The sequence below is a fragment of the Xiphophorus hellerii genome, chromosome 18 (assembly GCF_003331165.1).
Source record: "Xiphophorus hellerii strain 12219 chromosome 18, Xiphophorus_hellerii-4.1, whole genome shotgun sequence".
Taxonomy (NCBI): domain Eukaryota; kingdom Metazoa; phylum Chordata; class Actinopteri; order Cyprinodontiformes; family Poeciliidae; genus Xiphophorus; species Xiphophorus hellerii.
Genome location: NC_045689.1, coordinates 20,894,065 through 20,920,930, shown reverse-complemented (window position 1 = coordinate 20,920,930; position 26,866 = coordinate 20,894,065). Strand labels below are relative to the sequence as shown.

At 36.1% G+C, this 26,866-nt stretch overlaps 2 protein-coding genes and 1 long non-coding RNA gene across 3 annotated transcripts in view; 2 read left to right on the top strand and 1 right to left on the bottom strand.

Annotated features, from left to right (window-relative positions):
* LOC116707949 (cGMP-inhibited 3',5'-cyclic phosphodiesterase A-like) overlaps nucleotides 1–9,523 on the top strand; it is a 67,943-nt gene extending 58,420 nt beyond the window's left edge. Inside the window, exon 15 of the mRNA XM_032545657.1 lies at nucleotides 862–9,523. Coding sequence (XP_032401548.1) covers nucleotides 862–1,184 — 323 coding nt within the window. The 3' untranslated portion in view covers nucleotides 1,185–9,523. The remainder of the gene's footprint in view (nucleotides 1–861) is intronic.
* On the bottom strand, nucleotides 6–15,777 carry LOC116707956 (uncharacterized). Its single transcript, XR_004336584.1, has 3 exons — nucleotides 15,610–15,777; nucleotides 1,012–1,153; nucleotides 6–923 (listed from the first exon to the last, which is right to left on the bottom strand). It is a non-coding gene; the product is annotated as an uncharacterized LOC116707956 (long non-coding RNA).
* Nucleotides 15,476–26,866, top strand: part of slco1c1 (solute carrier organic anion transporter family, member 1C1) — a 33,908-nt gene continuing 22,517 nt past the window's right edge. Inside the window, exons 1-2 of the mRNA XM_032545660.1 lie at nucleotides 15,476–15,887; nucleotides 20,437–20,609. Coding sequence (XP_032401551.1) covers nucleotides 20,514–20,609 — 96 coding nt within the window. The 5' untranslated portion in view covers nucleotides 15,476–15,887; nucleotides 20,437–20,513. The remainder of the gene's footprint in view (nucleotides 15,888–20,436; nucleotides 20,610–26,866) is intronic.

Here is a 26,866-nt window from a genome sequence, read left to right as displayed (position 1 = left end):
CCATAAAGATTTTTATGCTTAAATTTTGTATTTTTTAGGGAACAGCGGTCAATACTTAAAATATTGACTCTTCACGCACATTCAATGCATTATATGACAAGGTCCTTTGAAACATCTTTCAAACATAAGAAATATTGTAAAAGGACTTCATTATATCAAACAAATTGTAAAAAACTATAAATCTCTAAACACATCATTTGTGTCTTTGCACCAAGACAATACAATTTCTTCGCTTGGTACCAAATCCTGTACTTTGAAAGAAAGAGCCCTGAAAAGAAATCGATAAAAGGGATGATCAAAAGTATGTAAACATCCATTGCAGGTTTTTTTTTCTTTTTTTTTTGCAATAACTTATATGGCTAGAACTGCATACCTCTTTGTGAGGTTTATACCTCACAAAGATAAATACTACTCAGTTACTCTGAGTTTTTTTCTTTTTCAATTCTTTTTCCAAATGTCTGACTTCACAGTGTCAGACACATCCTAGTTTTAATGTAAAATTGTGTCTTTGATAATGGGGAAGTGTGATTTTTTTTCCTGTAAATGTAAGACTTTTTGGCAGAGAATATTCAAGTTTCTTCATGTAAATATGAATTGAATCTTCAAATCTTTAATTTTTTTGTGAAAATATACTCTTCCAAGGCCAGCTTTCTTTTCTTTTTTCTATTTACTAGCCCTAATACTTCCTCGTAACAGTAACAATCATTACAATACATTATTTTAGCACCGCCATGATAAATCAATATGACGGAAAAAGAAAATTATCAGCAAATGGTTGTCATTCTTTTTACAGCGTAAGTACTGAAAGCCATATTTTTTCTTCAGTCGCTTAGCTGGCAAGTTTTCCTTTTGTTTCCACAGAGCGACAAGAAGCCAAAAAGCTGCGCAGACGGAAGGTCTTTTGTCAGATCACACAGCATCTCCTGGAAAACCATGAAATGTGGAAACGTGTCATTGCAGCCGAAGCATCAGAGGAGACTCAAGAAGAGAAGGCCAACTGCTTAGACAAACCTGTAGATTCAATCACAGCAATCCGCGAGGAGGAGGAAGAGCAGGAGCAGGCGAGCAAAGAGGAGGAGTCAGCCGACGACCTTGATGAAGCAGAAGAGATAGCGGCAGCGGAGGAAGAGGAAGTCCTTCCACAATCAGAGACCTCAGGAGAAAAAGAGGACGTTCCAGAATGAGATTATAAACTTGAACCTCCTCTTAAACCAGGAATCTTGACCATTGTTTGAAAACGTTTGTTTTTTTTTCCTAACCAAACTCTTTGTATGGTAGCCAGCACATCACTTTGACACAACACTGTAGAACATGTTTTGGGTAAAATGTGCCTAACAAAATCAGGGTTGAGGACTGGGATGACGCATAGTCAGTACATCTGATGAGGAGATCAGCAAAAGACAAAGAAATAGTAGAAACAGAGTGGTGATTGCGAAAAACAGACTTAAGTTTGTTTTTTTACTTTTCAAGCTTACTCTTTTTCTGGAGCCCTGCCCTCACCCAGGTTGTCCCTTGTGCACTAATGGGCCACCAAATGCTCTTCCTGCATCTCCAATTTTATCAACACCCTGCGTAGCCAACACAGCTTGCTGAAGGTGTGCAGCAAGCCCTTTCTTCAGGACAATGGGATGAAAGTCAGGGAAAAGGCTGTCTGCAGTCATGTGGAGTAAAGGAGACTGAAGAAAGAGCCAGTGGTATTGTGTAAAAATCAGAGGACCATGCAAGTTTCACACAATCACACTCACATTCCACACTCCAAACAGAGAAGAAGTTTAAAAAAGAACCTTGTTGCTCCAAAAGCTTTAGTCTTTCTCAAGGAAAATCTCATGAAACAAAGTTTTAGCATTCGGTTTCTCCCTGTTGTTTATTTTTTTATTTTTGCAAATTTTTGGTCACTCGGTCCACACAGACACCAACGTGTTTTCAGGCTGAACAACTCAGGAAGGCAGAATTAGAATCACAAAAGGACTTCCAATGTCCTTGTCCTTGTATTTCTCTCTGCTTCTTCTTTCATCTGTTTGCTTCTATCTCCTTTAAATACCCAGGAACGTTGGGCTGGATTTGTACAGCCTAGCAGTAACTAAAATGGAGTAAAAAAAAAATGGTAATGTTGGCAGTTTGGTGAAATCTTTGCAAGTATAAAATATACTGCTGTGGTGGACAAGGCTAGTGCCGAGTCACAGGGCCAGTTCACCCGAGATTTACATAAAGAAGACTTTCTAGACCTGAAAGGTCAGTCGGCAACAATTAGGCGCTGCGCACCAACAAGAAAATGTCTAGATGTCAGATTTTAAACAAGGGCATTATAGCCTTTTTTATGTTTTCAAAAAAAAAAGCTAAAGGGAATTTAAGTAGCATGTATATGTAGCCAGTTTCAATAGTAGCATGGAGAGAAAAAAATAAAACAGAATAAGAGATGTAAGCACTTTAAATAACACAGACACTAACATTTTTGTTCAAAGTTGACACTGGTCCTGTAGAGAAAGGTTCCTCTGATTATACCTTACACTCTAAAAACTGCTGGTTTATGAATAACACTGTGGGGTTGAATCATTGGTTTCACGCAGCATATAGAGTTAGGTTTTGACCCCCAAAATAAGTTAAAGTGGCTAATGTCTAACACTAATGCTGAAGAGATAATAGAGAAAATACAACTAAACAAAGTAATATTTGAATAAGATGTATTATTTGTATCTATATATGTCATAGCCATTTATTATAACCATCCCGTTTACTTTTTCGATGTAGTAAATTTCATAAATATTGAAAACGTTAGGGCACTGATAGCAACATACCAACTAATGAGACATTACGAACAGTTAAATTTCATTCTCAGAATATAACACCATATACAATATTGATTTGATCAAAGCATGAACGTTGAATATATCTAGCATTAGGTTGCTGTACCTGGTAAAAGTAGCTATTGGGTACTGAGCAAAAGGCTAATGTTACTGTTAGATTAAGTGAACAAACTTGTGTTCTCGTGTGAATTAAAGTCATAGCAAACCCCACTGACATTAACATCGTTAATTAATTGTTATTTTGCACAAAAAAGTCCAAAATTACAAACCTATGAGGATTCATTCTTCTTTTTAACTCTAAATTTTTGACCCAGTTTTTGATTAATCTTCTTTCCCTAAAGTATGAACCCAGCAGTTGTTTGAGTGTAACTATATCATAGCATATGGCCTGACAGGTGGTGCTCATGCTCTCCTTTGATGTCCTCAGAAATTCTGACTGGTGATGATGGAGGACAGCGTGAACACGAAGGACAGCCCCAAGTAATGAGGCTTAGTAAGGAAACCGGGGCGATATGAGAGAAGGGAGAGAGACCTCTTAGCATTACATGTAGCTTTCCATGAAGGGTCAGCAGGGTCTTAAATATCTTTAATATTTTAGAAGATTGTTTCAGATGCAGCTCTTTGAAGAGGATCCAGTTTGGTTAGAAGTCAAAACCATGTGATGATCTGTGTTTCCGAGCTATTAACAGAAACAAGCATTACAGCCTATTTAAACTGACATCGGAAAAGTATCGGGGGAGGTTTGAGGCTGCTTAGCGTCTTCACTCACATAGCAGCAATAAGTAGCTTCCATCAGAATCATAATTACAGCTGAAAGACTATTAGCTCCGCGAGAGTTGCAGCTGACTCAACACGAAGGCAAAGCAGATTACACTCAGACACTTTGAGGTGCACTTCATCAATTCCTTGATAACGCTTGTAATGAATCAGCCAATTATATTTAGGCCCTAAACGCTGTGAGAACAACCTATTAAAGTTCAAACTGGAGTTAGAATGGGAAAGGAAAGGGGATTGAAAATGCCGTTGTTGTTAGTTTCAGACTTGATGGTAAGAGTATTTTAGAAACCGCTGATCTACTGCCATTATCACAAACATCTATCAGGTTTACAGAGAATTGTCTAAAGGGGGCTGTAGTTGTGTCAGCAAAAACGCCTTGTTGATGCCAGGCATTGGAGGAGAGTAAGTATTATTATTGAGAAGATTAAAAAAAAGTCACAGTAGTTCAAATAACCCAACATTACAACCAGTGATTGACTGAATACAAGTTCTCCCCTTTATGGCCACAGTGAACCCATCTTCTCATGGCTACTTCTAGCAGGATAATAAACTATGTCACAAAACTCAATTCATTCAAAATTGGTTTCTTGGAATAACGTTGCATTCACTGTACTTCAGAGGCCTCTTCAGTCACCAGATTTCCATCCATTAGAATGCCTTTGGATGAGAACATTCAGGGATGTGGCGCAACTTTGGAAGCTACCATTACATCATATCATGTTTAATCTGTCAGATTTAAAATGCGTGGAGGTCAAACCCTGCACTGACAAAGCGAACTTGATAAAGTTGCTGGTGAGTGTAAGAGTGATTGTACTAGATGTCTAAAGCAATCAAACAGCAGGGAGGTTTTTACTGTATGATAACCTGAGGAGCGAGATGACAGGTAATAAACATAAGAATTGACGGTCGGAGCCCCTGTAGCTCTCATATAGCAGGTGAGTTGCTGGGTAACGATTGATCAGTACTAACTACCTGACATACACCATACATGCCCTTTAAGCAGTCAGGCTGATGTTTTTAAACTCTCTCGATTTAAAAAAAGAGACTTATGCAGTCTACTAAACATGCTTGTTTCATGTGACAAAATTTCTTACTCATTTACTGTTTGCTAATACTATTGTAATGCTGTAGAAATATTTAGCTGTATCAACTGCACTGTTATGAGAATGCCCATTATAGCACAGGAGGGCTAAAATGTGCAACATTATACCCTTGACCGCTCATTGGCTTTACTCAGTAACATGGAGTACTTGAGTTTGTTTGTTACACTATAAATTAGGAAGTCTACAACAATCACGCCATCTGCTTATTGTTTTTGTCTGCATGTAAATCCAAAAGGCTTAAATATAGACTTTTTTTCTTTATCATAACCTACAAGACATTCCAATGACCTGCTATTGAGACAGCATAAAACAGTGAAAAGCAACATGTGATAATGTTAATCTGAGGATGTCAAGGTCAAAAAAATAATAATTGGCAAAGTAAGAAAACTAAAATTCAGCATAAAATGTAAATCTCGTTCATTTGGATCCAAAATACCTCCCTGAACTAATCTCCTCGGACTCTATCTTTGTAATGCCTTGACATGCAGATAAGCATGCCCTTAAACAAAAAAAAAACATGCTTGTAGCTGTAGTTTCATAAAAAGAGGAACCTTTTGAACTTGAAATACTATGAAAGTAACCACAAAACTGTAGAAAAAAATGTCATTTCATCACACAATATACAATACATTACACCTCATTCCCATCCAAAGATCCAAGTCAGTGTTCAGACATTTTTTTCATATTTTTTTCTATTGTTGAGCTTAAATTTGAATAGCCTCGGAGTATAAAACTCTCTGAGACAAAACATGTCTTTCTTCTCCAACTGTACAGTGCAACAATCAAAGAGACTTGAAGCAATCAAAGCTGTGATCAAAATGTGGGTTTCCATTTGCAAGATTTTCCAAATATGTGTTTTTTTTAGTCACACATACAGTATGTATGCATAGATTGAAGTCTGCCTATGTTTGGAGCTCTGCTTGTGCAAGTCCTCAGAAATTCAAACGTGTGGATCAGTGTTTTGAAGAAGCAGTAGGAACGAACAGACCGGATTTGCACTTACTAAGTGCTGTGAAAGATATTCGTCCCCTTGGAGATTTATTATGCTTTTTGTCACACTTAAACTTTTCATGCCACTTTTACTAGCTAGAGATGGCCAGTGCAATTACAAAAACATTTGCAAATACAATGCAAATGTTTTTTTAAGGAGATGTGGGGTTCGTTCTGATATGCTCCCCTCAGTGGAGCCATCTTGGCATTAAGCAGAATAAACGGGCAGAAATTACCTCCAGAATACAACTAGTTGACAATGTAAAAGTTCAGTTAAAGAACAGTTTTAATTCTATATTTAGTGTGCAAAAATCTTTCTAAATTTTTTTAAAAATCCAAGACTTGTGTATGTTTTTAATGAACAATAACAATTAAGTTTGAAGAATAATTTCAATATTTTAGCTTTTTAAATTCAATATTGTATGTAACCATTGACATTTTAAAGAGCAGATTCATGTTTTTCTTTTAGAAAACTAGTTTGAAGCCACTTGATTTTCTGCTCTACTTATATCTACCTCCATAAGTCTGAGAATTGTCTAATCCATGTTGAATCATTTCACAACCATGTAGAGTTAAACACCCATTTGATAAATAACTAAAGGAAATAAATGTTATTTATCTGTAATGTCAAATGAGCCTGGAAAAAATTAAATAGAGCAGACAGATTTGCAAAATGATTAATTCTGTGTACATATATGAAAAAATATCTTTTGAGTTTCATACAGCATTTTTTCCCCCAGAGCATGAGAGCTAAGCATACTGAGTAAGATAATCAGATAATGTATAATTTTAATGTTTAAAGACAATTTCTGAGAAATTGCTAGATGCACATATTTTTTAAAGTAGGAAATTAAAATAGGGAAATTTGTAAGTCATTGTTTAAGACCTCCACCATAAAAAGTTAGCTTACTAGCACTTACATTTACATTTGTTTTATCTCCATCTAAGCAGGTCAGCCATGTGATCAAAATAGGTGAAGTCCACAACACTGCTCGTCATTTTGGTGCAGCTCAATTTTCTGGTAAAATAACTTCATCCAGGCAGTATTTTCTGCATCAAAAGTTGTTTGCTTAATGTAACTATTAAATAGTTATATTATTTTGATGTTCAAAATCAAGAAATATGCAAAAACAAACAACAAAAAACACTTGGAAAAAGAGAACATTTGAACATCACTCTGTGTTACAACTTCTGTGGCAAATTGATGCAGCACAGCATCCTCTGCAAAACTAAGACTGAAGCTAGAAGTTTCTAGCGAGTAATGGCATTACATTAAGAACACCTGACCCAGCCATATGTGCATAACACAATGGCCAGCCAATACCAAAGTAGAAACAGAAAAATTTCCAGGCATAGATTTATTTGGCAATTTGTCCAGTGAAGTAGAGAAAGTCTGGTACAAATGTGGTCTGACAGCAGCAGCTTGGAGACATAGCAAACCGGCACCCCTCAAAGCTCTCATTGCCTGTAATTTTACCACAGTGGTGTAAATATAGCTATAGCTGCTTGTGACAAAATTTGTGTTTTCAAAAATTTAAATTCTATTATGATTTGGCCAGGTGTAATTTTTGCTCTGGTTCTGACCAGCATTGTGGTGGACTGTCTCAGTCCGTACTGACTTTGGATCTGACCAGCAAAAGGAAGAATCGGGATAACAATAGTGTCACCAAAGCACAATAAATACGAAAACTACGTGGCGTTTGTGTAAAACATAGTGCAAGTGAATGGAACCATCTGAAAGTCTCACTTTTCTACACATTACTTTATCACTATGACAGGCTATTATCTGCCAGGCCCCTCTAGGTTTGTCTACAGTTACTTTCCCTAAGCACATTGTTTGGGTCTAAAAGTCAGCCTTCATGTAAAAAGGCTGTAAGTTTAGTGATTAAAAGTCAAACCTGTTATTCTTTTGGCTCAGATACAGAAAAAGATTGTTGCTATGGTGAGTAAAACCCTGCAGGAAAGTTTAGAGAGTTTGACTGATTAAATTTAACTGAATCAGCTGACATCAGTGAATGCTTTGTCCTGCCAAAGGCCAAATGAAAGTGAAAACTGAGTAAAACAACAAAGTACTCCTGCAGAGATTTTTTTTTAAGTTCACAAATAACACAATTATATGGCTGCATACTTCACTATGGCAATTTATAGTACCTGTATAAACTCGGTTGTGTTTGTGTCGGTCAGCGTTTTAATCCTGGGGTGAAAAGTGTTTTGAACAGAGAGGTTGTTTTTGTTTTTGTTGATGAGGAGAAATTCACCTGTGCTTACTTTCACCTGCTTTTCCAATAAATAGGTAAGCAAGCTTGGATTTCGCATACAGCACATAATTGCTCATACCTGGTAGTTGACCTTTTGGTTTACAAAGTCATGTTTCTAAAAGATATTTTGTGTCAAAGGGGTGGATTTTAAAAAGAGTTGTCTTTTTTTGGAAAATAACAGAAATGAAAACGAGGATTCAGTTACACTCAATACTTTCAAAACTATGCTAAATAGGATGATATAGGACCTTTAAATATAACTTTTCAATAATGATTTGTCCTCAATGCATTTTTTTAGCTTATTAGTTCTTTTTGTCTTTTTAAAACTTTAAAATACAAAAAACAACAACATCATTTGGTCCCTTTTCCACCTTATGAAACATGAAAATTGTTATTTAATTTGTTTTGGCATTTATGACTACCCTTCTTAGCAATTTTACCTGTTTTTTACTTGTCTGTCTTTCTTTTTTCAATGTTAGTCATCCTAATTCTCCATGATGGAATTATTGACTTGATTTAAATTGAGGTTTTTTTTAAAGAAAAAGAACAGAGTCTCTAATCAGAGCCACACTTCTTAATTTTGATCAAGGTATGAGTGTTTTCTTTGAAATATTGTTGCAACCGGATTTACTTCTGCAAACCAAAGAAATACTTTTGAGCTTTGCAGTTTTTGGTGATTTGCACAAAATGAGCCCTAAACTAATTTTCTTATTTTTTTTCTTTACATTGTTATGTAGAATCTTGTGATGTTGGGATATGTATACATTATATACACATTTTGTTGTTATATGTAAACGCAGATTAAACTGAATGAAAAACTGTCAGCAGTTATCTAATAGACCACTGCTTATAGTGTTAATATGTTAAATTGATTTATTCTTTCACTCCCATGTTAGTGGACTTTGGTAGCACGACAGTTTAACTCACCAACTCTTCACAGACTGAAGGCAACCAAAAAAAAAATTAATAAAACACTCCATTTTTCTTCAGCTTGTTGCTTCTGCTAAGTTAAACGGGGTCTTCTCTCCTGTGCCATAACATTTTCACATGTACATGTATCTAGAAACTGCTTTAAGGCTTTCCACGTTTGTCTCAAGCAAAACCAAAACAATTTTCTTCCACCATCTTATTTTATCTGTAAAATAAGACAAGGCTGGTATGGTTTTTTCTGCAATTGCAGTCGCTTCACTGACTCAGTTCTTTATCTTTTCTCTCTAGTATCTTGCACTTGACTCATGTAGCAATACCTACAGGATGGGGGAAATTGTGTGATTCACCAGTATTTAAGGAAAATATAACTTTTTATTTCTTGCTATTGTTTGACTTTGTATAAAAATATATACTGTACAGATTTAAAAGTATATTATGACAAAGGAAAAAAAAACTTTTAGAAATAATATTTATTTTTACTGTTTTGTAATTTAGACACAATACTGTAGCTCCTCTATTGCCAGACTTACTGGAAGTGCCTCTCAATAATGTATTACAAAGTAACTATACAATATATTGGGATTATTAGAACCTGTCACTAGCAAGGCATTGTTGATGTTGTATTGTGACTATTGTTCAATAATAAGATTTATAAATGCTGCGTGTGGCTGATTCTTCTGTTTCAACAGGATCCTTTTATAACACATCTTCTGAAGTTAAACGTTAGATTGGATGAAACAGTTAGCAACTGATTTTAAGATATTCAGTCAACATACAGTGTCCGAGGAATTTTTTGAGGCCCCAATAAATTGCAAAGATTTAAATAAATTAACTTTTAACTGCAGTAGCAGAGTCTCACTTTGCATTTTTTAGTCCAAACCTGATATTCAGTACATTTACATAACCATACATACAAAATCACAAAGAGCATGATTACTGACAAATCCCAACAACTGTTATTAATGTAGCAGAAATACTCTTTTATTTACAATTAACTTCTTAAATTGATCCATGTTTTCAGCAAGTCTTAAATCCATGACTTTTGCTTTGCCTGTGGTATAAGTACATTGTGAAACAGTGGCCTATTTCTTTTAGCTGCTGTCTATAAGGCCAAACTGTATCTTGAAAAAGATTGCGATGAAGGATAAAAAAACCAAAGTCTATGAGCTTATTTGGAGAACTGCGAGCAAATTATTGTTTTTAAAACAAGAAAGCCAGATAAGACCTCTTCAAATCTCGTCAGTACAGCTGCAACTGTGCCAAATATGTGTAAATAAAATATATAATACTCTCCCAGTTACTGACAATTTCTTTAAAGACAAAATCAGTCCTCTGACCTGATCTCTTTGTTTCAGTTCCATCAAGAAGTCCTGTTCTATGGCCTTGAGGTCAAGGATTGATTCCTGAGACCAAACCGATTTCTTCTTCTCAGTCATCCATTGTGGGCATGAAATAAAAAACTAATTTACAAGTATTACTGTGTGTAGTGCTGATTGCACATGACATGCTATGCTAGTAAATCTTTGGGATGATAGATAAGCTTTGACCATCCATTCAGAGTTCAGAAAATATCTGATGCCACTGTGGACGTTCTAGCAGGCTCTGAGAAGCAAATTTGGTAAAAAAAACCAAAACAATCCCACTGATGATGTGTCACTTACTTAATGTAGGCCTGATCTACCAATGTGTGCTTGGCAGAACATAGAGATTTACTACTCCATCTTGTCAACTTTTTTGGTGATGTTTGGTGTTTCTATAACTCCTATGGGAGGACTTCGTAGGCAACACCATCCTGGTTATACTGACTGGGAAAGCAAGTCCAGCTCATCTATCCTTATGAAATTCGAGATGTGGTTTTCGTACAGATTCAGAGAAAATTCCTCAAATCTTTGGCCCATCAAAACAATCGCACTTTCAAACATAAACGATGTCACAGCAATAGTTTCATAGCATGGAGATTTACAAATCAACCCAGTCTGGAAAAACAGAATCAAATAGAATATCATCCTTAGCTTCAACTTGTCCAACAAATAATGATAAAACATTCTAGTTCTGTCAGCCAGAAGAAAAAAGACTCTTAGAATAAGTTTCTTAGACTCGCACACACGACTCTGGCAACTCTTTGGGGTCTTCTGAAGCAGTAGATAAAAAAGATTTTGCTGTTCCAACCAACCCAGTATACTGGAGATTACACTGTGCAAGAGCTACAGTGTTCTCTCCCCCATAGAAAAAACACTAACCATTCCTGCAGTGTGTTACTGTTAGACCTTAATTATGTTTCTCAAATCCACGTCCAGCTTTTCCTGAGATGCTGTCTTCTCGTTGCTTAAGTGTGTAGTTCTCACTAAAGTCAAAGGGTTGGCGGCAATGAAGACCAAATGTTGCTTAACTTTCACTCTGACTCTGCATGGAAATGAGAATATTGTAGTTTGCCTTGAGTAACTTAGATATAGAGGAGCTGACATACCGAGAGTATGTGGTGCCAGAAAAGATCAAAAGTAATCCCTTTGGTAATCTTGTTTTCATTGAAGCGGCACTCTCTTTGAAGCCCTCCTTGTCTGATCGATTTTGTGTCAGCTTTTGGAATTACCCAGTGAGAGTGTTAAATATCATGAGACATCCTTTTCTATCCAACCACGCAATGGACTAAAATATAGCACACGTTAGCCCTCGATACATATTTTAACAAATGGTTTTTCTCTGATTTTTCTGACATGTTAACATCGACGTGGTTTGAGGACAAGCCAGAAGTTATCTGAGTGTAAAATGTATTATTCTGGAACGATGTGAATACACCTCAGGCAATTCTTTCTTTTTTGCTTGCATTTTTTTTTCCTGTCTGCTGCCATTTTTTGAATCCTTGTATGATATCTTCCACACTTTCATCATAGACCTGTCTTCTGGATGATTTCCCACTTTCCCTTTTTTCCCCTTCATGGATTCCTTTTTCCCCAATTAACCTTCTTGACCTTAACCCAGTGGATTATGAACACAGCTTGACTTAAATCCAACACCACAAAAACAGCGACCACTCACTGAGCACACACCGTCAGTGATAAAAACTGGAGCAGTTCAGATTGATTACACTCATTCATGCCTAAAATTAAAGACTCAGCCAAAACATAAGCTGACAAATACAATATAGTAATAGTAATATAGTGTACAGATAGGACATTACCTCTAAATGACTTCTTTTTTAAGCATTCATGTTTATTTAAAGTGCTTGGAATGTAACTTAACCAGTTTAAATAACATATCTGCAGGCTGTAATCCTAGCAGGATCCATAGCATGTATTGACCTACAAAGCATCAAAGAATATGCAGCCAGACTCTGATTTATTTTTATTTTTTTTATAAAAATGCACTAGATGGTAAAGAGAAGCCAGTTATACAACCCCTTCTTCCCCCTGAAATATAACTTTTTATAGTTAAATTTCAATTTGCATAGCTGGATTTGAGTAAAGCTCCAAATTACCAAAATGCAGGGGTAGCTACTGAAACATGTCATGAAAACATTTTTTTTACTTGCTCTTTGTTATTTGAAAGAAACAAAAGTGACAACCATTCTTTGGAAGAAAGAAAAAGCCAAGCAAACCAGATGGACAGCTGATAGCACGCACAAAAGGAAATAAGAGAGCCACTGGCCATTAATCATAACTCTCGTCTGTAACGTAACAGAGCATGCATTGACAAGCACAGGCTGCCCTGTTATTTAGAACCAAATTCTAGAAATTAAAGCAATTACATTTTAAGTGCTCTTTACTTTTAACTCTTATTTTAGATGTTGTTAGCTAGTGATGACCTTTTCCTGGGATAAAATATATGGCAAGATCCATTTTGCACACATTGCAGTAAAATAGCCATCCATCCGTCTATCCATAATAGAATCAAAACTAAAATGAGATTTTTTATTAATTAGCTAGAACTGTACATACCCCCTACACCAATATCCAACTGTTCCTCAACAGAGCAGAAATTATGTTGTCTTACGTAATAAATATGGGTCTCTAAAATATTAATTCTTGCACACATATTCAGACATATCACTTTTCCGTGAACAAGACTGTTGAAGATGGTTTCCATCTTGGCTTTAAATTCAACTAAAAAAAATATTACTGTAATGTGCATGAAGCCCAGTTTGTTTTAATGCCACAGACCCATATAATGCATTTTGATCAACAATTGTGCATAATCACTTGCTTGGATGCATCAAAGCATTCGTAACTTACAAATGAAAACGGCTTGTTTGACACGCAGAAGTGACACAATGATTTGAAGGCAGAACAAGTCGTTTTGAGAATTTCTATTCTGATCTGAGAAATGCACCAAAGCAATTAAGAAAACCTTTAACATCTGGCCAGAACTGACCGGCAAATCAAGGACTTGACAGTGTGTCTGTACTCGCCTGTTGTTTCACAGTTGCAGCGTTGATGCAATATGATGCGATGTAAAAGACAGGTGCTTAAAGAACATGTGAGAGTTACTCAGTTGGCTGCCACGCCAGAGCAAAAAATAAAATGACCATCTTGACAGCCCACAGCACCACTTCTTTCAGAGACTGCAGATGGAAGTATAAATAGAGACTAAAACAGTTTACAATAAAAAAAAAGTCCTAGAAAATAAAAAAAAGAAAAGAAAAGATATTTCCATTAGGAAATATCATACAAATCAGTAGTATTAGATTAAAATAATGTCAAAATAAAATTAAGTATAATATTATTTCAATCTGGAGAGACTCAGACGGAAAAACAGCGATTAAAAAGGTTTATTGACATGCATGAATTTAAAGTTCTTTGGCGCTCGGGCCCCGGCTGAGGACATTGAGCTGTGAATTGCGATCAGCTCGGATGAGCATTCCCGATGTAGGTTAGGAATGTCATCCCCCGGGACCCGACACTGGTGGTGGGGGTCGGTGAAGGATGGGAGCCTGAAGAGTGGAGGTGGAGAAGGGGTGGAGGAGGGTTGAGCGCAGCTGGAAAGCGGAAGATGCCATGGATGGAGATCCTTATCAACTGGGCCTTGGTCGGTGATTGGACGTGACGTGGCTTGGTCCAGCGTTGATAGGTCGGTGGTGATGAGCGGGACGCGCCGACTGGATGATGCAGGTGGGGCTAAAGAGTCTTCCAGTTTGAATTTGCGCCTAGGCTTCATTACTACTGATTATGTCAATAAGAATAACATATTTGTTATTTTATGTAAAATAAAAATAACCTGGAGTTAAAGCATATCTTTAAAATATTTAAATATTAAATATTATTGTTTACTAAATTATTAAAAGCTACTAGTTGAAGTCAGTGAAAGTAATAAAAATTAGATTATCTAAAATGTTAATAACCACCTACTAACTTGAAATGGTTTGCCGGACACACAGGTAGGAAATATAAGATTCCTTGTGAGATTTATTCCAACTTTAAACAGCATATTATCAAAAATGCACCTTAACCACAAAATTAGTTACAAGGAAGAAGGATGTAGTCATTATTTAAATTTTAATTTATGGCAAGTGTTTATTACAGTTTTAAAGTAGTTTGAAACTCATCCTACATTATTGTGAGATGGTTAACAAAACAAAGTATTAAATTTATTATCAACCCAATGATTTATTTCAATTATGCTTTCCCGCTTTCCCAAACTGGACTATCCGAAAATGTGAGATGAAGGGTTTGCTCATTTAACTTCATAGTAACTGAGGTTTTCCATTGCTGCCACTATGGCGATGAAGCAGTGTCTTGATGAGAAAATAGAAATCAAGAGGTAGTAAGCACATTTTTATTAACTTGTATTTTTTTCTTATAATATTATGAAGAACATCACAGCAATTTAAATTGAGGATTTGTGACTGCATTGTGACAAAAAGAATAGTTTAGCAAGGCACTTTATGTATGAGAATATAAAGTTAAAGCCAGAAGTTTCCAGACACAGAATAAAAACACATATTCACATTTTGTTTATCTGACTGTCTGAAGTTAAATCAGAACAAACTCCTCCACTAGTTTTGGTGTTAGAATCACCAAAACTGTTTTTATATGCTAAATACCACAATAATGAAAGGAGGAATAGTCAGAACTCAAGTGTATTTCACCTTAAGGTACAAGTGAGGATGGTTTGGGAGGGGCTTATAAAATGTCCACAGCTAATTATTGCAGAACTACAGTAAAAAGTGCCCTCTCAGGGTCTACATGTCTCCATAACAAGAATGTATTTTAAGGATTTTGAACAGATCTTTAACAAGCATGGGAGTTCTGGACGGTGGTGTGATCTCAGTAGCTTGGTGCAACCCCAATAATTACAAAAAAAAATAAAAAATTCTATGACAACACTCACAGACACAAGGCCTACTTACTATTAAATTATTCCAACCATGGGAGGCAGAGCTCGAGCTAACAAACCTTGCCAATTAAGTCTCATGACGCCCTGTTCAATTACAGCGAAAAATATCACGTGGTAAAATAATAAAAAAAAAAAGGACACATTTTTTTTCATTTTTAGAGCAACAATAAATACATTGTTTATCTGACAAGAACTGCTATAAAACTGTGGAGGAGGGAAGGAAAAACATGGGAGGAGGGAAAGCTGCATAAAAACTGGGATAAGAAGTAGAAAAGAAAAAGAAAGAGAGGGAGAGAGGCGCTCTGATGAAGACTCCCGCCTCTCTGTCAAGGAAAGCTTGTTGTACCGAAGGCTGCTGGCTGCCAGCCTGCCCGTCTGCAAAATCAATGTGACTGCAGGGAGGCGGCGGGATCTCACCTGGAAGCGCGCATCTTATTTCTCCTGCCTGCATGTTCTGCGGATGTGTGTCAGAAGGCTGGGGTTCCATTTCTTATTTTTCGGATTAGACGGCTCGGCCAAATACGAAATGTGCGAACACACATTTCGATCCTAATCGGCGCTTGTTGCAGCTGTCCTTCCACATGAGAAGTTTGACTGTAGCGGACTGAGCTGCTGAGGACGAGGAGGACTCTTTGACTGTTCGCTGCTTGGAAAATTCGTGCCGCTCAATCAAGCCGAAAATAAGGACACTGAAGGTGAGTGATTTTGTCTTTCCAGTTTATCGTCACCCTGCTCTTTAAAAGGAAAACGGAGCTGAAAAAATTAGGGAGTCGGAGCGTCTTTAATTAAAGATGGCAACAGGCAGGTTTTTTTTTTTTTTTTTTTTTAGCCTGAAGCTTTTTCACACGTCTGACCTTGTTGCTCTCATTAACAGCTTATTTCTTGCTCTTCAGCAAACAACAACTTCGACAAAAACAGTTAAGAGATCAAGGTGTTCAAGTAAGAGTAAGATTAAGGTTTTCTCCTTACATCTAAACTTAAGCCAAAAAGCATCAGTAATCCTGCTTGATTTTGGTTTTACAGATTTAGATCCGCAATTTTTATTGTACAATAATGTTGGCCTTAGACATTGCTTATGGATTTTCTATCTATCTATCTATCTATCTATCTATCTATCTATCTATCTATCTATCTATCTATCTATCTATCTATCTATCTATCTATCTATCTATCTATCTATGAGTTTGCTGATCAATCAAACACAGTGAGTTAATGGTCATTAAATCAGGTAATGGTACTTTTGGTGATGTGGACAGATGGAAATTAGGCTGGGAATGAAATCAACATCTTCAGAAATGATGACATGTCTTACTGCACGTTTTTCTCCTTCCACTAAACCTTCCTTTACAATGTTTGAACACAGCAGTCAGTGAACAACCTTGAGAATTTCACACACATTTCTTTTTGTTTTTTTTACCTCTTTGGCTGTCCCGGTTATTTCTGCACGTTTTCTATCACATATATATCCTTCACCTAAACTTCCTATTAGTAAGCTTGGATACTTGAATACTCTGAAAATCAAATTTCCTTGTGTCAGTTGAATCAATAGTTCTCCCCATGTTTGTGTAGTTGCGTCATGGGTGAAGTTATGTTCATTTCAGTTTCTGACTTTTAGGTTTTTATTCGGTAATGGGCTATAACCATCAAAACTAAACTAAAATTTAAAAAGTTAAAATTTGTTTAACCATCAAAATAACCAAGATTATATGATGTAAACTGTAGGCTATTTAAGGCAAGATAAGTTAAAACTTTATGAATCCTCCATAGGGAAAATTACAATTATATTTTGTCTCAGTTGCTCATCCCACTCAAGAAAGACTGATATATATCGAGTCCTAAAATTGCTACAAGAAAAATAGCCGCTTCTCCTAAGTCGCACAGAGTAATTCATTAATTAAAAAAGTTTAAAACAACTGCAACCGTGACAAGGACAGTAAGGGTTAGAGTTATCTTTCCACACAAAGTGAGGACATTAGATGAGGTAAAGCAAATCTCCAACGCTCACTGTTAAAAAACTATCAACTCTTAGTTTGTTTTCTTTTTCCAGGACTTGTAAATGTCAAGTTATTCTCTTTTTATGGTATTTTCTTTCAACTAGAGTTCAAAAGATTAGACTTTCACTATAACACAATAATGTTTAAAGCTGACATGAGTGGTGTTGGCATATTAGGCATGCTAACATCACAGATGTATAAAGAATTTTAAACAAGCCGGTTGCACCTAATTTTATATAATATTTTTAAAGGAGGTGTACAATTGACCCCTGGTTTTTGTGGGTTTTAGGGACCACAGCTGCTCTTGAATTGTTAAAATGCAAGAATACTTGAGAGCTGCTCTTAAGAGTTGCCTAGATAATATTTCTGACACTAAATATACCTTGACAGTGCTGGTCTGACCAGCACTGAATTGTTCTGCACTGATACATGATTTCAAGCATAGTTTGAAATTAATTTATTGAACTCGTGGAAGCGCAGAAAGGAGCCTCAGTTTTCTCAAACCTCTTTCAGAAATCAGCCAAAAATCTTAATATTAAGTAGTTGGTGCTTTCCTTGGCACCGGGGCTCAGCGGACTACGGGAAGCTTGTCTGTATTGATTTAGACTCCTCCTGACAATAAAAGCAAGTGCTGGTGTGAGTAAGATCCTCAGTTGCAGAGTGCCTGTCGATTTTGTTCTTAAGAGGGATGGTACCTGGTAAGTATTTGTTCATGGGTTTGTTTCCAGCATTATGTTGTCTAAAATTGCAGTTACTTTATAAATACAGCTGAATCATGAGGATGTTACGTTAGGATGCTACACAAGGCAGAATTCTGAGAAATTACAGCAGAGCGGTTATCAGTTCCAACGAGCAGAGATCTGGAGACACGTTGTTTGGAGATATGGAACATACAGAGAAAGTCATAAGACAGCAAATTGGTACTGAGAACGGAAGACAAGCAGAAAAACAATCAGTGACAAGCTGCAGCAGAAACATGTAGTGTTAATAAAAATGTTGTCAGCGTCTTTAAGGCGGCTCAAATAGCATGTGCAGTTGGGTCTTTGTGTTTCCATTTAAATGTGTGCTCAAAACAAGAATGAGTCATGTAATCATTGACAGAATGCAAGAAAATACATATATAGTATTTTGTGCTATTTTGTATTGCTTTACATAGAACAGCTGAACCTGTTGCAGTTAGTGAGCCTCATTGGTTCGTTCACTACGTGAAGACAGAGAGAAGAAAATCAGTTGAGAGAAACTGTAAATGTGGTGTATCATCCTAGCTCACCAATGTGACAACCTCACTTTTTTGTGTCCAACAACATAATATGACTTTAGTTAATATGTGAAATAATATAAATGAGAGAGGTAAGAGATCATTTGTATACGGCAGGAGACAGAGGTAAAAAAAAAATAGGGGTGAAAGAAAAGACAGGAGTTGTTAGTACAGTAAAATTATAAAGTAAAATTATAATACATGTTGCTGCCATGTCTACGTGGAGTGGACTGGGATGGTGGAGTGGTTTTCCTTATACTGGAATTCCTTCAGCACAAAAATAATTTATTTGTTACACACCAACTTATCTACAAAAAAAACAATATAAAGTTTTTGATTCAAACAGTTGTTAAATCAGAGCATCAACACATAATACAATATAATACAGTTTCAAAAAATTATTTAAATTTAACTTAAAGTGTACAAAGTTACACCACCAATGGTGCAATAGTTTAATTAATTATTACCAACCAACCTATAAAGACCAGCTTAGCTCATGCTGGTCTTAGAATTCCCATTGTGTTAGCAGAATGAGAATAATCTCACCAAAACAATCACTTCTAAAATGAAAAGTTGAAAATGAAAAGAACCACGGTACTACTGACCCACTTAAAGTCCAAACCCTGATTGAAATGCTGTGGCAAGACATTAATAGAGCTGTGCAGAAAAGGGAAGACTGCAATGTTCAAGAAATGCTGTACAGAACAACTTCTGTGCAGAATGCATTTTCTTGAGACTAGAAAAATGAAAATAAATGACAAATCTGCTTCAGTTTTGACACTTGAGGTTAGGATTAACTTTTAACCAGATTATTTGTGTTTAAATGTTATTGTTTCTATCAATACTTATTTAAGCTTTATTTCCTACTTATTTTTTTCAGCTTAACATTGTGCTCAGAATAATGTCTGAAAATCTAGGTCAACTATTAGCTATGAGAAAGTTTCTGGATGATTTCTATTTGTTCTTGCCATCTTTTCTCCTGCTTTCATCCACTTAAATGTTGCTGACATTGACGTTGATGTGAGTGAAGCTTTATTTAGGGTGACACAATGATGCTTTCCTATGACTCTGAAGCACAGCATTGGCATGTCACAATTCCCTGGTGCTTGTGTGTTTTCAGACAGTCTGACAGAAATAACTGGGCCAAACCCACACTTGTAAATATTCTGTTATTATGTTTGTGGACCAAAAGGGCATATAGTACACTTTAACCTAGTATATTTCTTTACTTTGACCATTTCATGTTCAATCTAGTTCAGTTTTTTTTAATAGTGCCAATTCACAACAAATATCATCTCAAGACACAGAGAAAAATCCTTTCAGTTCAATCACACGTACATTACAATTAATCCTAGTTATCACACAGTGCATTAAATTCAGTTTATTATTAAAATTAGCTTAAAACGTTTTCTGTTGCATTGAATCATTGACTTGCAGCATTCACTCCTACTGGATGAAGAAATAGCGACAGTAGACAATTGATTGTGTTGTTTTGTTGACTTTGCAGCTATGTCACAGATATTTACCTTGTCAATCTCAAAAGTAAATGAAATCCCCTCTGACGTTGTTTATATTTGGTTTCAGTGCACTAAGGCTCTTAGGCTGAAGATTATGGTTTTATCAGACTTCATAGTCCTGGTTTAAGATTCATTATATTTGGTCTCATGATCTCAGTTACTGCCATGAACAATACAAGTAGGTACAGAGTTTGATTGGCTGGAATGTTCAGCTTACGGTGTTTGATATTGTAGCTTAAAATAGTTAACCTGAAACAAAAAGCTTTTGTTCTGAAAGCACAAGCACATCCTTCAGCCTGAATACAATGCTGACTTTTTACTTGTGACTGAAGCCTGAAGATATTCAGGACAAAACACTGGCAGTTTTTTTCAATTTGTGTGTCAGTTTTCCTCTGTGCTGCCTCCTTTTATTTATTTATTTATTTTTTCCTTTGCTGTGAGAAGTGGGTCACATGCTTGAATTATCCATTTGCAGGGTTGCATGCCTCAATACCAAGAATCTGCACCGAGCGAGAGACCTCTGCTAAGGAGACACAGAGACATATCTGGAGAATGGAGGACAGAAGCGAGGAAGACTGTGTTCAGGAGAACGGACGAAGTGACGAGACGAACAGCAAACCCAGCGGCTCTCCATGCACCAGTCTGAAGGTACATGTGCTAATTTATCTTTCAGAATGCTAGGGTTAATGCTCTTTAGCCAGCATGTTTGGTGTGCTGATTTAAGTGTTATAGAGTCACATGCTTGTCTAGTAGCTATACATCTACATTTTTAGTAAATAACCTAATTACAGTAACTTTACAATATATTCTTCTGGAAAAAAAATGGTGATCAGTGGGATGCAATTGTAATTTAAAATTTAATTTCTTAACAAAGATACAATCTTTATAAAACATGAATCCTATTTTACTCAGTAATGTTTTGCTTTTTCATCTGACGTTTTTGAGCTCTCACTCTTATGAAAAAAAACTTGCCATCAGAGTTTGCAGTGTGTCATCATCACAGAGGTCAAAATAACATTTGTTGGCCAGTTCACAACGATGCAATTATCCTTTCAAGGTTAAAACCTTAAAAACCACCTAAAATCTGTACAGCAGGCGAGACGTTTCCATGTTGAATACCTTGAAGAAAGAATCCAGAGGAGTGATTGAATTTAAGATCTACTCGTCTATCTAAGTGTACATTTTGATGTAGGAGCACTTAGATATGATTCACACTTTAATAGCTTTTAGAATCTTTTGGAACAATTGTGGTCTTGTTATTACTAGATATTTTTAGGCTATGAACAAAACACAGTTGGAGCCTGAAGGACAACAACAAGCCGAAGAAAACTCTGCTCTGCTGCATGTGGCGCTCAAGTCAAATGCATTCTGGTTCAACTTCAATCTAATCCATTGAAGCATTGACATAACCATCTGATAAAGAATAATTAGTGCTTTTACTTCATGTTGCTATTTGCACTTTATGTCTTTCCTCCACACCAGTAATAGCATGTTTTGCTAAACTGGTGCTTGTATTCACTTAGCCTTGGTAGCTTTGGTTTCTATTTTTTCTGATCACAGCTCGGTATTAACACCCAACTTATGTATCATTTGCAGTTGTAAGGATCATGGGCCATTTGGATTTGTAATAGTTCTCTACAAGAACCATTTCTCAATAGCTCAATTCCTTGGAATTGTTAATCTATCATAGACCTATTAAGCATAAAAAAGCAATAAAATATGGACTAGGCTTACTCTGACCAGTGCTTGTCAACATATCAAAAGTTGTCAATTCACTTCAATAAAGTGAACATGTTGATACTGAATTTACATGAACTGACAAAACAAGTGGGTCAGAGGTCCATTCACCAACTGTATGTTCTTCAGTACTATGCGTGGCTTTGCTTACACGTGGTACAAACTATCAGAAGTGCAAACAAATAAGTTTATTGCTGCAGCTTCAAGCATGATTTGCATAAAGCAGCAAATTGAGTTTGGCATGGTTCAGAGATCTTTGACTTCCCAGATAAGAATTTTGGTGTTGGTGAGCTTTTTATTTAGTTTTTCTGATCTGAATCTCAAAAAAATAAACATAAAAAATAAAAAAAATAAAATAAAAACTCAGAAAACACACTGCATGCACCTTCAGTGTGTACTAGGAGTACTTTATAGAATCCTGCACAGGTTTTATTGAGCGAATGACTGGATTCATTCTGTGGATATCTGAAGTCATAGTGCATTAACATCAACCTCTCTCTTAAAATGACTCATAAGTTTCATGTGCACATTAAAACAGACCATTATCTTTGTCTACGAAGGTAATCTGGTTTGGGGACATTTATTTGACTGTTTTTTTTTCAATGTGGATAAATGAGTGCATTGGACTAATCACCATGAGGATTAGACGTCATCATAGTTTCTTTTATTAGAGAGGCAGTGAAGCCACCTGGTTCAAAACAGCAAAGGGGAAATCCTCTGGCCTCTTACAGTTGTACCCTACTACAGTACGAACATTTCTCAGGGCTGCCTGATCAAATGTGAGCGTAATGAATGCAAAGTTTTGAGTTGGCTTCCAAACCCATTTGACCTTAGTAAGATGAAGCTTATGATGGTTGAAACTATTCTAACTCATGGATGCCCTGTCGCTGCAAAACAAACATCTCCTTAAGGATCTGTCCCTTCGTCTGTTGAAATGCAGATCTCGTCTTTGTGTCCGATAGTAAAAACCATTTTCAGAAATATTATATACTCCAGTCCCACTGTCCTGCAACTTTGGACACAACAACGCTCCAACTCCACTAAATTGAATGACTGGTTAATAATCATGCCTTTGCAAAACATGTTGGCTTGCCAAGGAGAAAATTTCAGTCATTTAGTTCAATATTTACGGTTGGAGGATAGTGGCCCTCTAGGACTGGAGTTTCAGACCTCTGATCTAAGCAGTAATAGCATGTTTTGAATAAAAAGTTACTGTATTAAATGTTAAAAAAATCATTAAATTTGATCATTTTAATATATTTTTTTAACTACAAACATGTTTTAAATGCTAATCATATTCTTGGCTGTATATCTTTTCTGCAAGATTTACTCCATTATTCTCATCTAGCACTCATCAGCCTTTTATTCTCTATAAATTTCTGTAAAGCATAATGGCAATCTCCCAGTCTACCTCAGACTATTCCTCTTTGTCTTTTCTAACCAAGAGCTTCAAACACACTTCTCAAAAGGTAAACAAATAGGGAAAAATGAACCGTTCTAGCAAAAGCCCTCTACAAGATCAATCCTTCTGGAAGATCTTTTTTTCCCCCCCGACATGAAAGTGATGTGAGACAATGGTGTTCAAGCAGCTTATCATAATACAGACTGTTGAGGCAGGACAGAGTTATTTCTTCTCAGAATTGTTTAGTTCCCCGAGTGACTGGGTGGGATATGGCACAACTCGCTACAACTCTAATCCGGTACTCAGTATTATTCTCCGCTTTTGTTAATTCCACCAAATGGGTTAAAAACTATGGTGCCACAATGTCTCAGTGTGACCTCATTTTGCATTCATTTCTTGCAAAAGACAGAAACTGAGAACTCTTTTTTTCCCCTCTTTTAGATAGGGTTGTTTATCATGTATAGTTTGAAAATTTTCTTGCTTCTTTATGATTGTTAGTTAAAACTTTTGTTAATGCCTTGTAGGTTCACAATAAAAGAAACAGAACTGATAAGTTCTACTGGTGCTTGAACTGGAAAGATAATTTGGACTTATGATTTAGGAATAGATGGCTCCTTTAAATTTACAAGACTTATTTAAATTTTACTTTCACAATTTTTTAGTATGCAAAAATTGTGTATAATATAAGGTTGATTTAGAAAGTTTTAACAGTAGTCTTGTCAAGAGCGGTTCTTACTGGGAGTTACGATTCTAACATGGACATAAAGTGTTTTACAATGATAATCTAATCTTCTCTTGATGTTGCTGTGTCACATCTTTAATCCTTGATGATTGGTGTTTTTTACTGTTTGCAAAGAGCTGCCAGATGGTACAGCCACCCAACACAAATGGCTTTGACAAATAAAATGAATTGAATTCCAAACAGTCGTCTTTATCCTTTGAGTTGTTGTTTTTTTAGTTTTGATGTTCTGTGTTGTTCCATTTTCTTTCTTTGGACTGGTTCGGGGTCTGAACTCTAGATGAGGCTGATTGGTTTGGTGGGGTGAGCACTGTCATCTCGGGTTACAGGTCACCAAAGGTTACCAGGTTAAATCCTTGTCTTTCTGGACTTTGCATGTTAACATTTTGGCCGGTCTCCATGCACTCGACTTACCACACGTGGTCCATAAACATGCATGTTAGGATTAGTGGTAATTACGAATTGGCCATGTTCAGCGGAAGTAGCTTGTGCAATTTGATCTATCAACCATTCTTCCTTACATTTCTAGTCATTCTCAAGTCAGACAGAACAATAGTTTTTTGTAATATTTAGTTAGATTAAAAGAAACTGTGTCAAAAACAAAATTACTCAAAGGCACGGCAAATATCAAAGTACTGGCAGTTCTAGGGTTTTAGGTCTTTAAAAACACCCACCATAAGTTTCACATTGTCAAAAGTGCTTCCCTAAAGTGTTAATACAACTTTAACTTTTAACATTTTGTTCTCATTGAGATCAGAGCAAACCTCTACCACATGTTTCATGTGTCCCCTACATAGCTTTTAGCAAACTTCAAATTGGCTTCTTTGGGCCTTTCTTTCAACAACAGCTTTCCTTTTACAACCTTTCACAACTGCCAGATTTATAGGGGCCAAATCTTAACACATTAGGCTAAGAGTTAAGATTACGTACAGATGGACTTTTACATTAGGATTTTAGAGTTAAGTTGCCAAGTTAAATTGCAATTCAGAATTCTCTAATATTTATTTGTAAAACCTTGAAAAACTACATATAATTTTCATTCCACTTCACAACCATTTATTACATTGCATTGATCGTTGTCAAATTCCAATAAAATGTATTAAACTTTGTGGTTGTAACAAAGTTTTATGCTTTAATCGATGCGTTACACTTTTTCAAAGTTTGATACTTTGAAAATGTTCAGGGAGTGAAAAGGTACAGTATTTAAAAAAAGAAAAAAAAAATCAAACAGCATTTACTTGTTTTTTCCATGACCTGGATGTAGAGCATAATTCAACAACAACTTGTCTGCTGAAGCACAAAGACGCACAGTGGTGCAAACCATCAGCTAACTCAAGTAAATAGCATATTCTTAAATACTGACTTAAAAGCCTAACTTATTGTAATGGTAAATGCTTATGCATGGAACGTGGGGTTGTCTTGACGCAAACAAACCACCTACTCTGGCTTGTCCTGTTAATTAGTTTCTTTCGCTTGTTTATTAGTTTGGAAAGACAGTAACAAAGGCCATTTTGATTCATTAGAAAATGCAATGTCTGGCATCAAAAGGGGAAACGAATGTATATGCATGCTTGTTAGGAACTCAGCCTCCCCAGGAAATGCACATGACAATGTAAAATAACTTTAACCCCTGAGCCAATTGTGGTGGCCAGCGTGATCTGTTTACACTGATGCGCTCTGTTCCACTTTAATCATGTAAATGAAAGCTATGTATGAGAATGTGCGCCGCTAAGACCATTTTTTTCTTTCACAGCCTGCTAAGGTTACATGTGAAGAGTGTTGAATATATGAAAACAAGTTCTACTCTGGGTATTTTTTTCCTCTTTGTAATTTGTTTAATTCTAGTTCAGTAGCAGCTGAAAGGGACTGGGCTGTTAGTTTTTATGACTTTGGAAATAACGTTGTGAATTTAACGTGTACTTTACAATGATATGCTGTCTCATAAGAGAAGATCAGCTATCTATATGGTCAGACCGTATCTGTCTGATCATGTGCATGATGTGACTCTCGTGTGCAGGGTTTCTCTTGGGGTGTAAGTTGAGTGGAATACATTGTAAGGAAAACAACCGAAGCCACCAAATGTTCCTTTCTAGCTCACAGGCAGATGGGCTGAGATTAGACACAGATTAAAGGCAACATAAAGGTTGTTCTTTTGTCCAAACTCCATTTTAAGAAGTTAAACACTGTTTTTTTCACAGTGGCTTCTCTTCACTTGAGACGACTAAAGACTGAAAAACACAAATGTAGACAAACTTGAATAATTAACAAAAAGGAAGAATGGATCTCACTATGTTGAACAATACTTTTCTATTAAAACTAGTTGTGTTATTTTGTTGTTGTTGATTTGCTCTGCTAATGACATAAGTGACACACACCAATGGGAATGCTGTAATAGTTCCCTATGAAATCCTTTCATATTTTTTTTATTTCCACTCTGTATGTCTTTATTTTTTTGAATTCCACTTTTTCCATTGTAACTATATTTTTTACTTAAAAAGTCTGTGGAATAATACAAAATAGTTCAAGAAATCAACAGACCTGCTTTTATGTGCAAAACAAAGAATATCACATTTTTCACTCTGCGAAAGGAAATTGTTTTTTTGGTAAAAATATTTAATAGTTGAACTGAATACCATAGGATGCCTCAAAAAGAAACATAAAACCTTCAAATTGTACAACCTGGTGACAAACCTGCATAATCAGGGCCTATGTTCATTTTTAGTGTTGCTTCATCTGTCAAAGACATATTTAATAAAGTCCATGCTAGCTTGTGCTACCCCACCTCTGCTTTTGCAGGGAATTATCAAAACAGTTTTTTCATTAGGGGCTGCATTGTGGAGCAGTTGATTGCAGGCCAAGGAGAAGACCCTTTCCCATTTTTGTCCAAGCTGAAGAAGAGTAAAACAAGGACCAGATTACTCATTTGATCTAAACACATAAACTTACTGCAGCTTTACAGTGTGTGCTGACACAGTTCACTCTTTACCATTTTTTACTTTTCCCAATGGTGTTGTTTTACACTTACCT